Source organism: Rattus norvegicus, chromosome 1 (assembly GCF_021556685.1).
Source record: "Rattus norvegicus strain SHRSP/BbbUtx chromosome 1, alternate assembly SHRSP_T2T, whole genome shotgun sequence".
In the NCBI taxonomy this organism is placed as follows: domain Eukaryota; kingdom Metazoa; phylum Chordata; class Mammalia; order Rodentia; family Muridae; genus Rattus; species Rattus norvegicus.
In genome coordinates this window covers 195,069,496-195,086,008 of record NC_141534.1, presented here as the reverse complement: position 1 = coordinate 195,086,008, position 16,513 = coordinate 195,069,496, and the positions used below count along the sequence as shown (strand labels likewise).

Sequence of the window (16,513 nt, the reverse complement as noted above, 5' to 3'; positions counted from 1 at the left end):
CAGCCTCAGAACTCAGGAGACTGAAGATGGTTCTGGAGGAAACTAAAGATGGCTCCAGAACATCATATGCTGCACAGAGAGACTGTCTCAACATAATACAAAATAAACACTGCAGCCAAGTATGCTCACTAAAGAAAAGTGAGTTCAAGACCAATTATCATGCTGCTAAACTCTCATAATCCAGCACTTGAGAGCAAAGAGGAAAAAGGACCAAGCCCTGCTACACAGTGATTTTGAAGCTAATTTTGAGATCCCTGTTGCAAAATTGAACAGCAGCAGCAACAACAACAACAAAGGGCCCTTAAAAGGTGGGAGTATCAGGAGTTCAAAGTATCCTTAGCTACATGGCAAATTTGAGGATAACATGAGTTACATTATAGACTGTCTCAAAACTAAAATAATAAGAAAACCTATGAAATACAGAATACCCCTATCTCAAACAATATAGTATGACAATGACTTACATAATAGTTTTTCCACCACAATTTGTATAATAAAACAATTTGAAACTATTTGAAACTCTTTTAATTAGATGTTCATATATTACATACATTTTAAGTCCTGGACTTGAACATCTCCAGATTAGATGCCCACAGGGAGTCCCAGAACCAACCACACAAGCACAATAAGGGAGAGGAAAGGATTCAGAGATAATTACAATTTAACATATGGGCAGGAGGGATAATTAAGTAAACAGGAAACATGCTAATATACACCCTGCAAAAGTATGGTCTAGGAGTCAAGGAGTCCTATTCACCCCTAAATATACAATGGATATGCCACTATAAAACAGACTATTGGGGGGGTTGGGGATTTAGCTCAGTGGTAGAGCGCTTGCCTAGGAAGCGAAAGGCCCTGGGTTCGGTCCCCAGCTCCGAAAAAAAGAACCAAAAAAAAAAAAAAAAAAACCAAACAAACAAACAAAAAAAACCCAGACTATTGGGTCTTTTAACGGAGTAGGTAGGAAAGGGAAGCCAAAGTCCTTCTCCCTTGTGACACTCAGTGGTAGAAAGGTCCAGTACATAGGGAAATGTCATAAAGAGCTAGAACTGCAGTGTTCCTCAGTGAGTTTTGGTAAGGCCTACTAATATACCTCCCTCTAAGCTAGTTCAGGGCCATCTCCTTTCTGTCAGCCTCACTACTTACCTTCTCTACATTGCTCCAGAACTGCCTAACATCCTTGGCCATGGTAGAAGCAATTCGGCGCAGCTTGGCCTGTTCTTCTCTCCGAGCTCGTTCCTCCTTTTGTCGCTGCTCTTCGTGGTGCCGAATCACCATACGTACTACCTATAGAAATAATGACCCAGAATGAAAACGTTCAAAGCTAAATATCCCTATCCACAATAAACACAAACGTAATCAAGGGCAAGAAAAGGCTTACCTCAAATGCAAAAACCACCAAAAGGGGTATATTAATTCATGGGCTTTATTTGGGGGTGTTGTGTGCAAGACAGGGTTTCTCAGTGTGGTCCTGTCTACCCTAAAACTCTGTAGACCATGCTGTCCTCAAACGCAAGAGATTCACTCCTGTCTGCCTTTTTACTGCTAGGATTAAAGGTATGCACCACCGGGGTGGGGATTTAGCTCAGTAAGGCCCTGGGTTCAGTCCCCAGCTCCGAAAAAAAGAAAAAAAAAAAAAAGAAAAAAAGAAAAAAGGTATGCACCACCACCTCACAGCTAATCATTAAGGTTTCAAAAACACCTGAAAACATACATACATTACAGCAAACAGGACATACCTTGCGGGCCACACCTCGTTTCCATCTGCGCTCCTGAGCGAAGTCAGCAGAGAGCCACTGCATCTCTTCACATAGATAGTCCCAGTGCCCTTTAGGGCGGGGAGGCTCTGGCACTTTAGGTAGCCTTTTCAATGACCAGAATCCTTCCTTCCGAAGTTCAGCAATCCGAGTTTCAATTTCAGCTTCCTAATGTGGGGTAATGACATTGATCAAGAGTTCCTACACATACAAGCCATCTCACTGCCATGTCTGGAATCCTGACCATTGAATGGGCTCGGTGTTTTATGCTCATATCACTCCTAAAAGGTAAAAGATTCTATTGGGAGTGGTATGGGGAGATATCTAGGAAATTAAATGATTTTCCTGAAATTATATAGCTAAGAAAGAACTGGGAATCAAAAATGTCTAGAAACCTGAGCATGGTAGCACATGTCTTTAATCCCTAGTCCTGGAGGGCAAAGGCAGGCAGAACTCTGAGTTCCAGACTAATTTGTTCCACACAGCAACTTTCAAACCAATCAGAGCTACATACTAACACCCTGTCTCAAAAAAAAAAAAAAAAAACAACAAAAAACAAAAAAAACCAAATACCCAAAGAAGTAATGAAATGTTGACAACTGCCTTCCATGTGAAAGTGCACACAAGTGAAACAGGTATAAAAACTCAGGCCATGGTTTCATACTCTTTCGGTTCACACAATCTCTAGAAACCCTGAACAAAGATGAGCCTCAGGAAAACTTACTTCAAAAGGAGTGCCTAATTCTTTCCTAACTTCTGAAGGGTTCTTAGCAATGTAGAAATCTATTTCTTAGAAATACGATTTCAATCTAATTTAAAATTTCACAGGCTATAGGCTAGATATAAATGGGAAAACAATACATTTTAATACCATAACGGGGTTGGGGATTTAGCTCAGTGGTAGAGCACTTGCCTAGCAAGCACAAGGCCCTGGGTTCGGTCCTCAGCTCCGGAAAAAAAAAAAAAAAAATACCATAACATCCTATAAAGTACTTCAGTGTCTAATGCCTTCTTTATTTAGATTTGTTTTGTTATTTATTTATTTATTTTTGGCTTTTTTCATTTTTTGAGATAGTGTCTAGCTCACTCTGAGGTCTAGGTTGACTCAGACTCTGTACTCCACACAGGTGTGAACTACCTCGGTTAGCTCCTTTATACATGTTATCTATTTTTCAGTTTCAAGACAGGGTTTTTCCATGTAGCCTTGGCTGTCCTGGAAGTCACTCTGGAGTCCAGGCTGGCCTCGAGGGATTTAAAATGTACACTATCATCAGTTGGCCTAATTTTTTTCAATTATCATTTACCTTAAAAAAAAAAAAAAAAAAAAGACACTGACCATTTCATAGTTAGGTGGCCTTGATCTCATACTTCATTTCCTTCATCTCCCAGTGTTGGAATTAGAGGTAGAGCCACACCACCTACCTAATTCTTTAAATCTGGTGACAGTAGAGAATTTGCCTAGTACATGCAAAAGGCCTGACTTCAATCCCCAGAGTAGTACAAGAGGAAGTTTGAGAGTATACTTACTTTAACAGACACCCCATTCTGACAAAGAAAATGAAAACTGGGGTATAACTCTAATAACAACACTTGCCTAGAGCAGAATGACAGCTCAGCAGTTTAAAGCACATGTCCTAGTTTAATACTTAACACCAACATAGTGGCTCATAAGTCCCAGTTCCAGAGGATATGACACCCTCTCTTAACACTACGAAGACCAGGGTTGGATGTGGTATATACATACATGTAGGCAAGACACTCATACACACAAAAATATAACAAATTAACCTTTTAATAAAAGGGGAACACTTGCCTAGCATGCACAAACTCTCACTTTAGGCTGAAGGAAGGCTGCTCATGCTGTTCTCTCATTTGTGTATGGGTGTGTGCCTCCATGCATGTTTGCATACCACTTGAATGCCTGATATTCATGAAGGCAAGCAGAGGGAACTGGATCTCCTGGAATTTAAGCCAACTCCCACAAATCTTCATGGGCCTTCCCAATACATACATGTTTGGCTTGCTCTGCAATTTCTGCATGGCTCTTCTCCCACTTTGGGCCCCTGTTGATTGGGTCAGCAGCATGGGATAAGCTGAACCCCTCCAGAGGAACTGTGGTACCATCTTGCGGGCCTGGCGGTCCATCCAGTGAGGAATCTTGAGCTATGTGTTGTGGGGAGATGCCACCTGCCCCACTAGAAGCTGGAGAACTAGATGAGGCAGGGGACACAGGATTGCTGCCTGTCATGCCGTCCGACACCATCTAGAAAAAAGGAAAATATGGAGAAAAAGGATGCTAAGCATTGTGCTAAATGTTTTAAATACATTTTTATATTCTATTTTACAACAAAAAACGCAGAATAAGATATCACTCCCATTTTTATCAACCCAAACACTTTGCTGTCTTCTTTCTTCTTTTTGGTGCGTGTCAAAGGGAGGATGCTACAGTTGAAGACAAAACCTCACTGCATCTGGCCTGGGATTTTTTTTTTTTTTTTATTAACTTGAGTATTTCTTATTTACATTTCGAGTGTTATTCCCTTTCCCGGTTTCCAGGCAAACATCCCCCTGATCCCTCCCCCTCCCCTTCTTTATGGGTGTTCCCCTCCCCATCCTTCCCCCATTGCCGCCCTTCCCCCAACAATCACATTCACTGGGGGTTCAGTCTTAGCAGGACTCAGGGCTTCCCCTTCCACTGGTGCTCTTACTAGGATATTCATTGCTACCTATGAGGTCAGAGTCCACGGTCAGTCCATGTATAGTCTTTAGGTAGTGGCTTAGTCCCTGGAAGCTCTGGTTGCTTGGCATTGTTGTACATATGGGGTCTCGAGCCCCTTCAAGCTCTTCTGGCCTGGGATTTTTAACTCATCTTTCAAGTGCTGGATTAACAGGCTAGTGCCACTACACCAGGCTTGGGAAGTTTTTTTTTTTTTTTAACAAATTAAAATGGTAGAGGCAAATTTGTGGTAGACTTTTGACGTGCAAGACTAACATGCTGATACATACAACTACCTAAAAGACTTCTACCACAGTGATGAGGTATAGCTCTCTAAAGGAGACTTGTTTGTTTTAGGATACTACAACACACAATTCTTTTGATCTTTTTGTCCCTGAGATAGTCTATGTACTTACAGAGATGCACATGTCTCTGCCTCAGGAGAGTTATGATCAAAAGCATGCTATGATTTCAAATTTAATAGTCCTTTTAGGACCTTGATTTTACTCACAGAAAGAGGAAAAATGGTAGATTCATCTAATCAATTTGAGTTAACATAAATACCAGGGGAAAAAGCCCCTAAACTTCTTCAGTTGTGATATAGAGATGGAATAAAACATTCTTCTCAGACACCCACACATTATTAAGTATCAACTATAAAAGCAATATTGGAAAACAATGTCCCACTGAAATATGTACTCACTCATGGAATCCAGTACAATACAGAAGCCTCAAATTCCTAACACAACTAAATGCTAAAAACTATGTATCAAAATGTCCAATTAGCTAAAAAACAAAACAAAACCGTGAAGTATCAAATCTATTGGAAAATGCAATGCAGAGTGCTTACTTACCTGGATCATGCAAAGCCCTGCACTCAACTCCCAGCAACATATTTGAAAGCTCAAAAGGATATGGCTCAATGCTAAAAGAGTTTACTTCAGCATGCACGAGGACTTAACCTCAAAGGCCAGTATAACAAACAGCAAATGAACAAACTATCAATTGAACTAGCTATCTATGGTGGTACAGGTATATAATCCCAATATTCAGGAGGCTGGAATACATGAAAAAAAAAAAAATCTCCCAATCCCCACCTCCATTTTGAAACGGGGTCACATGCAGCGCAGGTGAGGCTGGAAATTCTTTATATAGCTAAGAATGGCCTCAACTTCTTTTGCTGTTGGCATTTTTTTTTTCCCCTTTTTTCAAGACAAGGTTTCTCTGTGTAGTCCCGGCTATCCTAAAATTGCTCTGTAGACTAGGCTAGCCTCAAACTTAGAGTCTGACTTCTCTCTGCTTCCAAAGTGCTGGGATTAAAGGTGTGCTTCACCACCCAGCTGACCTCAAAACTTCCTGCCTCACCAAAGTACTGGAATTACCATTCTGTGCCACAATATATACATACAGTACTGGGAATCAGACTAAGGCCCAATCCTGAGCCTTGTGCACAAAAAGCACTGTACCAACTAAGGTATACCCCAGTCCCACAAGAAGCCATGTTTTATTAAATGCAAATGAAGATCTAATTAATTTTAAAAACATCCCCCCTCCCAATGGCCCCCACCACTTCACATTCCCTTGGTATGAGGAAAGAAACAATGCCTCAATAAATGCTTAACCTGTTTCAATTCCAAATGAAGTTAAACTATTCTCAAAGCCTATAGTCTTAGAATTTCCATTTACAGCCTAGCCTAGACCTCTCATTTTTAGTTTTTCATTATTTTGAGACAGTGTTTCTCTGGGTAGCCTTGGCTGTCCTAGAACTTGCTCTGTAGTCCAAGCTGGCCTTGAACTGCCTTTGCCTGAGTTCTGGGATTAAAGGCATGTGCCACCACCTTATGGTAAGAAAGACCTCCTTATGGTAAGAAAGACCTATCTTTTTTTTTTTTTAATAATTTTTTGAAGATTTATCTATTTATTTTATGTATGTGAATACACTGTTGCTCTCTTCAGACACACTAGAAGAGGGCATCAGATCCCATTAGGGATGGTTGTGAGCCACCAAGTGGTTTCTGGGAATTGAACTCAGGACCTCTGAAGTGCAGTCAGTACTCTTAACTGCTGAGCTATCTCGCCAGCCCATGTTTCTTTTTTTTTCTAAGACAGGGTCTCACTATGTAGTCTTTACTGGCCTTGATCTCAGAGATCTGCCTGTCTCTGCCTCTGAGTGCTTTAATTAAAGCATGTACTAGCACACCTCTCAAGATCTGTACTCTTGGAAGTCAACATTATTATTATTATGTAAAGTAGAAATAAGTATCTGAAGCCAGGCACAAAACCAAGCCTTTGATCACAGCACTTGGAAGTCAGAGACAAATGGATCTGAGTTCAAGACCACCTTGTTCTACAGAGCAAGTTCCAAGACAATAGATGGAAAAACTCTTGTCTTAGAAAACCAAATTAAAAAAGAAAAATTTAGGCTTCACATATATTATACCCCTATCTATTTGAGAGAGTTCAAACTCAGCTATTTGTGTGGGTATTCAGGCCTGCAACACCACTTCTATCTCAAAGCCATGAGTGAGTTCACAGAAAATAATCAAAGGATCCTTTCCCACTTTCAAACCTGTGTCTGTAGGATTGGGAGCTGAGGATGAGCAGGGGAGGGGCTGCTCTGCATGGTCCCACTCCCAGGCTCCTTGCTGGATGCCTGAAGAATGACTGGGTTATTACCACCGTTGCTGCAGGCCGAGTGGCTGGTGTCCGGCTGCAGGGCATGCTGGGAGCTGGCCTCATTCTGGGCCACCAGCCACCGGGACCTGCCTTCCAGGGCCCGGGGCCCACCAGGGCGTCCCAGCCTCCGCTCAGGTCCACCAGCCTCTGGAGTACCTACAGTTGGATAAAACAAAACAAGACAAAACAAACAAACAAAAACAAGAAAAGAAAAAACAAGTAGAAATTAAAGGCTATTAAAACAATTGTTTTTGAGACAGATAGGGTCTTAGTCTACTATCCAGAATGACCTGGGACTTACTATCCTCCTGCCTCAGTTTCCAAAGTGCTGGGGTTAACTGTTTTCAGGATAAGAAGGTAGCTCAGCTGGTTCTAACACCCATGAAACATGGGTTCAATTCTCAACCCTACCTAAAGCCAGCAGGGTGGAAAACTCCTTCAATCTGAAAGCTTGGGAAGTAAAGGAAGACCAGAAGGTCAAGGTCATCTTTGGTTATACATTGACCAAGAGACTCTCAAGATGCTACTTATTCCTATGTTTCTTGGATATTTACTATGTATAAATACCTGGAAGTACTTGCTTAACCAAAGGTGGTAGGACAGACATTTTATATATGCCTATATTTCACAGCTGATGGGACGCTGGGGGACAATTGTTTGAACATAGGCATTAGAGACAGCCTCAAACTCATAAGATCTCATTTCAAAAGAAGAAATATGCTAGGCAGTTGTGGTATATGTCTTTAACCCCAGCACTCAGGAGACAAGAGGCAGGTGGACTTCTGTGAGTTCAAATGGCCAGCCTGGTCTATAGAAAAAGTTCCGGGACAGCCAGGGCTACAGAACTAAGCCCTATCTCCAACAAACAAACAAACAAACAAACAAAACCCAAAAAACAAACAAAAAACCCCTCACAGCAACAACAACAACAAACAAAAACGAAGAAATATGTCAGGGGTGGTGGTTCATACCTATAATCCCAAGCTTTTAGGGGGCTAAGGCAGAATCACTGCTATGAATTCAAAGTCAGCTTAGGCTAGAGACTGAGATCCCCTCTCTTAAAAAGGAAAACAGAGAAGGAACAGGGAGAAGCATAGAGCTGAGGACAAAGCTCACTTGGTAGGATACTTGACTAGTACCCTCAGAGCCTGAGATTTCGTGCCTAGAACCACAGAGAATTGTGTCATGATAGTACACTTGAGGCAAGAGGATCAAAACCACTTAAGATTATTCTCAGCTATACAGGCTGAGGCCAGTTAAATTATGTGAGGTTGTCTTAAGAAAAATAGAAAAGAAAACAAAGAAGAAAGATAACAGTAGGAGAACTTAAATCCAGATAGCTTATTTCAAAACACTGAAGAAGCCAGGTTGGTGGCAGAGGCCTTTAATCCTAGCACTGGGAGGCAGAGACAAAAATTTGAGTTGAAGGCCAGCCTGATCTACAAATAAAGTTTTAGAACATGAAGGGTCACACAGAGAAACTCTGACTTGGGAAAACAACAACAAAAAAGGAAAAAAGAAAACAACCAAGCAAAACCAAAAACCAAACCAAACCAAACCAAAAAAAAAAAGAAAGAAAGAAAGAAACAGACCACAGAAAAATATAATACTCAGTGCTCTCCCTGGCAGTGCTAAAGTAACACCTTCCCTTTTTCAGCCCCAGTTCCATTGTACCATTATCACCAAATCCTCCACAGAAAACACATGCAAATAACCACTTGAAACCTATTCTCTCATTATTTCATACAGTTTTACTCCCACTTAACATCAGCATACAAAATTGTATCTGAAGGTGAGCTCACCTGTGTGAGCAGAGACCACACCCCCTGTGAAAGTCTGCACTTCCACGGTGCCGTGCTGTAAAGAAGGCAATCACACCTAAAACAGGAGAGGAAGCAGCAATGAGGATAGAACCCACATTTCTCAATCAATACCCATTTAAGGTTACTTACACCAGCTTTATTGGACTTTAAAATACACCCAAAGTCATTTCATATAATAGTAATAGGAAAAGCTCAGGCTTCAGAAAAATAAGACAGTAAACTGGGCTAGGTTGTAGCACAGTGAGGCCCTGGAGGTGGGTGTGAAGAAATGCTTCAGTGATTTAATAGTATTATTGCTGGGGTTGGGGATTTAGCTCAGTGGTAGACCGCTTGCCTAGCAAGCGCAAGGCCCTGGGTTTGGTCCCCAGCTCCGAAAAAAAGAAAAAAAAAAGAAAAAAAAAAAAAGAGTATTTATTGCTCTTGCAGAGGTCCTGGGTTTCATTGCAAGCACCCACAATTGCAGTTCATAACTGCTAAAACTCCAGTTCCAGTGGACCCAATTTATTCTTCTGGCCTGTTAGGACACCAAGCATGCATGCAGTGTATATACATGTTGTGGCAACAAAAGCAAATTGTGTTTTGTATGGAGAATTTCACAAGGTTATACATTCTGGCTGAATAAGAGCAGAGAAGAAATAAGGCAACAACAAAAAAAAACAAAACTGTAAAAGCTAAAAGCACTTAAAGCTCCGACAGACAACTGAAGGACTTATCTAGAAGTTGCCAAAGCCTCCTGGATGCCTGACAGCTTCTTTGCCTTTTCAGTGAGAACTTAACAGAAATGAGAGTGGAGTTCCCAAAAAAAACAAAAAGCAAATAGTTGGACCCTTTGGATACAGAACGAGCAAGACGAAAGAGCCAAAGAACTTTAAAGAAAGCGCTTTTTAAGCGGGCATAAGTGAAGTAGGCTCCAACGAGACCCAACAGCCGGAAACAAGCAGGGTTAAAGTATTCAAGGCCCAGAAGCTTAAGTCCAGTTAACTCCTTATCTAGGTGCTGTGCTGCCTTGATTCACCCTCCAGAACATTCCGAGGATTGGAGGAAATCCAAATCCATGGGGCCTCAACTATTGACTCCAGCATTCCTAATGATCTCCCAATACCCCTCAGTAGACTGACCCAACATGACCCTTGACCTCTGCCAAGTTTTTACAACTAAGACAGCAGCCCCGCCCCCTCACGGTCGCCCACCCCACCCAACGTGCGCGCCAGGCTGGGGGAGGGGCTGGCGCGTGCGCGGCTGGAGGCGGGGTGAGCCGGCAGCGCGCACGGCCTGAGGGTGGGGGGGTTCCCGCCAGAACCCTATCCCATAGACTGGGTCACAGGACTCAGAAGTCCGCGTCCGTCAGCGCCCACACATCAACAGACCGCAAAAGGCTCAGGAAGGAAGAGTTCGTGCGCAAAGTCTCGGTCTCCTAAATGGATTATGGTGGGCATGCGCCCGGACTATTCGTCTCATGCTCCCTTTCCTCTTCCTCTCCCCTGAGGGGAGGCAGGTTGGTGGGCGGGCAAAGCGCACCTGGGTCCGTCCTCTCGGGGTTTGCTCGCTCACGCACGCGTGCGCAGAAGGGCAGGAGGGCAAGGAGACGCTCCGACACCAGGTGCCACTTCGCTTGACCCCCCCCACCCCCCACGACGTCTCTATGGGCGCGCGCAGGCAACCTTGCTCACCAGGCCCCAGGGCCCCGCTGACGGTGCGCGCGCAGCACCCCGGGAAGGTGGGAAGAGGCGCTCGTAGATGCGCGCGCAGTCACCCGTCAGGGGAGGGGAAACTGTGGAGCCTCCGCCATCTTGTCTCCCTCTCCTTACCTGCGTCCTCGGGGGCGTGCTCACCACCCCCCCTCCCGCCGAGGAGGGGGGAGGGCCCCCTCTTGGTCACCGCCTTCACTGCTTTAAATTCCCCTAAGGGCCGCAACAAGAGCCACTCCAGTGCTCCCACCGCTTCTAGTCACGCCACGAAGGTGAGATCAGTGAGCTGAAGAAAAAGGAGACGCTACTCTCAGCGACCCCGCCGCCGCCGCTGCTCCCGAGGCCTCACCAAAATGGCCGCCGCCGTCTCGGCCGCCACCGCCACTACCACCACCACTACCACCACCACCAAGGCTCGTTATCGCTACCGCCAGAGCGGCCCGTCTTCTCGCGATACACAGTAACTGGAGGCTGGAGGGGCGGGTAGGCTCGCGTGCTAGCGTAGGACAGTGGGGCGCAAAGCAAGTTGGGAGTTGTAGTTCGCTCCATGGCTCCATGCTGGCCCAGCATGCTTCAATGGGTCTGACACTCCTGCTACATTGCAGCTGCCCGCTGGGACCGCCCTTTGGGTTTAGGAAGGTTTTGTTTTTTGGTTTTTTTTCAGGGCTACTTGTTTCACACGGATTTGGAAGTTTTTATTTTTGCAGATCACCGAGTGAAATGAAACAAATGAATAGTAGAGCCTAGATCTCCTGATTCCCAAAGCAGTTACTTTTTTTGTTTGTTTTTGAAAGGCCATGTCTCACAATGTAGCTTTGGCTGACCTGGACTCACTATGTAGATCAAACTAACCTTACTTACATTTACAAAAATGCTCCTGCATCTTCCTGGGATTAACGTGTGCACCACCACTACCAGCTGCAACTTTGTAGCATTGGTTTCCAAAGAGCTCCCAAACATCTTGCCAATGGTTTACAGTCTTTTATATTAATAACTATTTTGAGAGGTTGGGAACATAGCTCAGTGACTAAGAATATTGGGTGCTTCCTCTTCCAGAGAACCCACATTCTATCTCCAGAATAAAGAAGCTCCTGCTCTTTAACTCCAGTTCCAAGGAATCTGACACCCTCTTCTGGCCTCAGGGAGCAATGCACAAACATGGTGCACAGATATACACGAAGGTAAAACGCCCATTCACATTAAATAAAAATCCTTAAGGAAAAAAAAAAAAAGCTGGATGGTCACCATTGGGATTAAAGATCACAATGGCCTTTAATCCAAAGTAGGGCAGATGAATCTCTGATTTCTAGGGCAGCCAAGGCTACAGAGAAAAATTCCTGTGTCTAGGGGAAAAAAAAAATCCCTTCCAGAATCTAATACTCCTTCCCCATTTTAATGCATTTATTATCTGCAACGGTTCCAAAGAAGATCTTAAGCCCTTGGTTACATAGCAAGATCCTACCCCAAACATAACTAATAATTAAGAAAACAGGTGGGATAAAATAAAAATAAATCAGAGATGGACAGGGGAGAAGCCATTGTGGGGAAATGGAAGTTGAATAGAGACTGAAAGAAAGATTCTTTACAGCTAGGTATGATAGCATATACACACAATCCCAATTTACTGGTAGAGGCCAGCCTTCTTCGATGTTGAATAACTCAGTACACACACACACAGATTCTAAAGTTCAAGATTGTCCTGTCTTTTAAAAGGACATGCATATAGTCTTGTAGAAACTATGTGTTGCTTCTTTTCACTTTAGGACTTTAAAGTTGTGTGTTTGTGTTTAAATAATTACAGATGTAGGGCTAGAGAGATAGTTTAAGTGGTTAAGAACACTGGCTACTCTTCCTTAGAATCCAGGGTTTGATTCTCGAACCCACATGGAAGCTTTTAACAGTTTCTAACTTTAGTATTAAGGGAATTGAAACCTTCTAGCACAGAGACAAAAATTCAGGCATAAAATAAAGATAAATTCTAAAATTACAGGGGTAATAAATATTTGCTTTTGTAAAAATAAATCTAATGTGAACTATCAAAGGATCATCTGCAAAACAAACTTCCCCACATGTTCTCAGTACCCTGCCTAGAGTGCCCTACCCAGAAGTAATCAGTGTTGAGTCCCCTATATCTAAATGATACCATACTATAAATTGTTTTATTTTTCTTTACACTTTGGCAATTTATAGTTGTTTTACATCTTGCCTTTTCAGGCTTATAATATCTGGAAAGATATTAATAAAGATAACGATAGGGCCAGGTGTGGTGGCCACTTTCACTACAGTGCTCAGTGGCATTAGCAGGGAAAATCTTGAATTCAAGTCCAAGCTTTTTTACATAGTGAGACCCTATCTTTTTATGTCCAGTCCTTACCACCCCACTTGTTCCTGTATTCCACCCCCCACAAAGAAAGAAAGGAAGGAAGAAAAGATAAATAGTAAGAAAGAAAAGAAAGGAAAAGAAAGAGAGAAAGGAGAAATGTAGGTACTGGAAGAGAGATGACTCAGCAGTTAAGAGCACTGGCTGGCTCAGGCTAGGACCTGACTTTATTGAGTTCCCAGGACCAACAAGACATCTTGCAAACATCTTACCTCTGTGCCACTGCACATAGTGCACAGACATACATACATACAGGCAAAACACACCCATGCATATTTAAAATATATTTTAATATTTTTAAAATGTTGGGTATGGTGATGAACAACTTTAATTTCAAACATTCAGAAGGCAGAAACAGATATCTGTGAGTTCAAGGCCAGTCTGGTCCACATAGTTCTGTTTCAAAACACCAAAGTAATAATAAAAAATAAATGTATGCTAAGCTTTATTTCACTCTAGAATAGCTAAAAGCTGAGTAAGGTGCTGGGTGCCTATAGTCCCAGGAATTAAGGAATCTAAGAAAAGAAAATTGTAAGAGCAAGATCAGCATGGGGAATGGTTCAGTGGATACAAATGCTAGCCACTTGAGCTACATCCAAAGAACTCTTACTTAAAAAAAAACAAACAAACCTAGCTTCAGCGATACACATCTGTAATTCCAGAACTCCTACCAGCAACATTGAAAAATTACTCCCAGGCCAGCTAGAATGGAGCACAAGAACAACAACAGGAATGAGCCTGCCTCAGAACAAGGTTAAAAGAAAATCAGCTCCCAAGACACTGTCCTTTAAGCTTCACATTCGTGCCCTGATGCAAGTACACCCCCTTCTCAAGACCAGACTGGCTTGGACTATATAGCCATACTTTATCTCAAATAAATACTAGATAGATGTGTAATAGTGAATTCTAGGTCAGCCAGAACCACTTAGACTCTATCTTGAAAAACAACAAAAATATCTTTCTGGGTCTTGCTGTGTAGCCCAAACAAGCCTAAAGGCTAGTGGCAAGGTTCAGCAAGGGTGTGATTTGAATTCACATTACTGAGTGGGAGGAAAAAAAAGTAGGGGCCAGGTCCAATCCCCAGAACCCATGTACATGTAAAAAGAGAAACCAACTCCCAAAAGTCCATGTGTATACCTTTGCCTTCCAAGACAGTAACTTCAACAGGTGGCTGAAGAGATCGTTCAGTAGTCAAGAGCACTTGTTGCTCTTGTAGAGGACCTGGGCTTGGTTCCAAGTACCTACATGATGACTGACATCTTTCATAATACCAGTTCCAGGGGATCCAAACCCCCTTTTTGGTTTCCTCTGCCACCAGGCATGCACATGGTACACATACATACAGGTAAAACATTAATATTCATGTAAGAATTTTACAAATTAGGGGCTCAGTGAGTAAACATATTTGCCACTAAACCTGACATGAATTTGATGCCGAAACTCACAAAGTAGAAGGCGAATAAGGGTCTCTATTTCAGTTGGTAGAGTGCTTGCCCAACATTTGTGAAGCCTTGGGTTCAGTTCTTAGTGTCATTTTAAAACAGATGTGATGGCGTACACCATCATTCTGGAGGAGGTGGCAGGAAGATAAAAAGTTCAGGGTTATCTAGCAACTCTTGAGACTTGCATGGGCTATATGAAATTCTGCTAAAAAAAAAAAATAACTAGCCCAGTTGGTAGTGTGTTTGCATTGTGGCACAAAGTCTTTGGTTGGCTGTCAGCATTACATAAAACTTGCTATGAAAGATAATAATCCCAGTACCTGAAGATTGAGGAAAGATGATCTCATGAGGCAACTCTGGTCTATATAGTGAATTCCCAACCAATTAGGTATATACGGTGAGACCCTTCTCAAAACACACACACACACACACACACACACAATACCACAAAAACATGGAGGGGGTTGTGTGTGTTTCAGTTGGTAGTGTGCTTGCTTCAACTGGAAGTGATAATCCTAACACCAGGGAGGTAGACACAGGAGGATCAGTGTTCAGGGTTATTCTTGACCACATCACAAGTTTGAGGACAGCCTGAACTTAAAATAAACCCTGAGAACTGTGATTCTGTAATTCTAGTACTTAGGAGTTCAAGGCTAGCCTGGGCTGTATAGTTTCTGGCCAGAATTGGCTAAGGTAACAAAATACCTGTAATCCCAGCAAATGGGAGGTAGAGCTTTGAGGATCAGGAGTTAAGCGTTATCTGAGCTTCCCAGTGAGTAGAGACCAACCTGGGTTGTATGGGATCTTGTTTCAGCTCTACTCAAAACCAACAACAAAAGATGCCAGGGGGTGACAGTAGTCCACAAGCCAGCTTTCATGGTCTTTTGCAAACAGCACAGATGATTGATCAAGATGGTGGCTGTTTGCCTTGGAGGATAGTCCTGTACAGAGTCAATGTATATGGGGCTGGAGAAGGCAGCTTAATGGTTAAGAGAACCTCCTGTCTCTCCAGAGGACCCCAGTTCTGTTCCCTGCACCCACATGGCAGCTCACACACCTGCCTTTAGCTCCAGTGTCAGAGGATCTGATGCCCTCTTCTGGCTTCCTTTGGGCCTAAGGCATTTCTGTGGTGCACAAACATGTAGGCAGGCAAAACATACATAAAAGAGAAAAATAGAAGAAACATGAGCATATATCTTTAATGTCTAAATATATCTGTAATATATTTTCTTCATATATATAATGCTTATAATGACATTTAATATTGTTAACATTGCTTTATACTTGTGTTTTTTTCAATGTTGGATTAGACCCAGGGCCTATACCAGGCTAGGCCAGTGCTCTGAGTTCTATCCTTAGATAACTATTTTACATCTAACTATTGATATTATGAAATTCTTACTCAGAAGTAAAAAAGATATTTATCTGTTTCATTTTAAAATGCTCTGTGTTTCTGTCTCTCTCTTTCTCTGTGTATTTGGGGGTGCTTGTGTGTGTATGTATGTACATATTCCTGTGTAGCGGGGTAGGTGGATGTTCATGTGTGTGAGTGTACTTACATATGTATTCACATGCATGTAGAGGATCACACTGTCATACACACACTTGGACATGGGTGTGAATATATAAACACTAATTAATCAATATCTCTCCTTTTAGCATTCTAAACATATCCTTGGTTTATTACAATAGGCCCAGTTTTGGGTTTTTTTTTTTGTTAAGGGTATCTACACGCATCTGCATCACTAAAAGCACTCCTGCTCATTCAAAGTCTGGCTCTGATGTGGAGAAAAGAAAAGCTTGGTGTGATGGCGGATGTCTATAATCCCAGTATTCTAGGGATTGGTGTGAGTGATGGCGGGTGTCTGTAATCCCAAAACTCTAGGGATTGAAGGCAATGAAAAATTGAAGCCAATACAATAGAAGGAAAGAAAAGCAAGGTGTGGGAGGTAAGTGTTGGGGCATACCTGTAACCTTGCAACACTCCAGCAGAAGCTGGAGAATCATCTGCAGAGACCAGGCTAGCCAGGA

The 16,513-nt window shown here is 42.6% G+C and overlaps 1 protein-coding gene and 1 long non-coding RNA gene across 16 annotated transcripts in view; one reads left to right on the top strand and one right to left on the bottom strand.

Moving 5' to 3' along the window:
• Srcap (Snf2-related CREBBP activator protein) overlaps nucleotides 1-11,089 on the bottom strand; it is a 49,099-nt gene extending 38,010 nt beyond the window's left edge. For 5 of the 12 annotated variants that reach the window (XR_015630641.1, XR_015630640.1, XM_087572236.1 and 2 more), the window contains exons 1-6: nucleotides 10,781-11,089; nucleotides 8,952-9,027; nucleotides 7,043-7,305; nucleotides 3,769-4,020; nucleotides 1,740-1,925; nucleotides 1,147-1,287 (exon numbers count right to left, since the gene is read on the bottom strand). Coding sequence is in view for 10 of the 12 variants with exons in the window: in XM_087572236.1 (XP_087428362.1) it covers nucleotides 1,147-1,287; nucleotides 1,740-1,925; nucleotides 3,769-4,020; nucleotides 7,043-7,096 (633 nt within the window). In the remaining 2 variants the exon portion in view is untranslated. Of the gene's footprint in view, nucleotides 1-1,146; nucleotides 1,288-1,739; nucleotides 1,926-3,768; nucleotides 4,021-7,042; nucleotides 7,306-8,951; nucleotides 9,028-10,339; nucleotides 10,464-10,490; nucleotides 10,662-10,780 lie in introns of those variants that run through there. The other 7 variants (XM_087572212.1, XM_087572247.1, XM_087572225.1 and 4 more) reach the window with 4 other exon arrangements.
• The window catches only part of LOC120099937 (uncharacterized), a 28,040-nt gene continuing 22,246 nt past the window's right edge, over nucleotides 10,720-16,513 (top strand). For 2 of the 4 annotated variants that reach the window (XR_015652609.1, XR_015652608.1), the window contains exons 1-2: nucleotides 10,720-11,120; nucleotides 11,717-11,841. This is a non-coding gene — a long non-coding RNA (uncharacterized LOC120099937). Of the gene's footprint in view, nucleotides 11,144-11,716; nucleotides 11,842-13,702; nucleotides 15,924-16,513 lie in introns of those variants that run through there. The other 2 variants (XR_015652606.1, XR_015652607.1) reach the window with 2 other exon arrangements.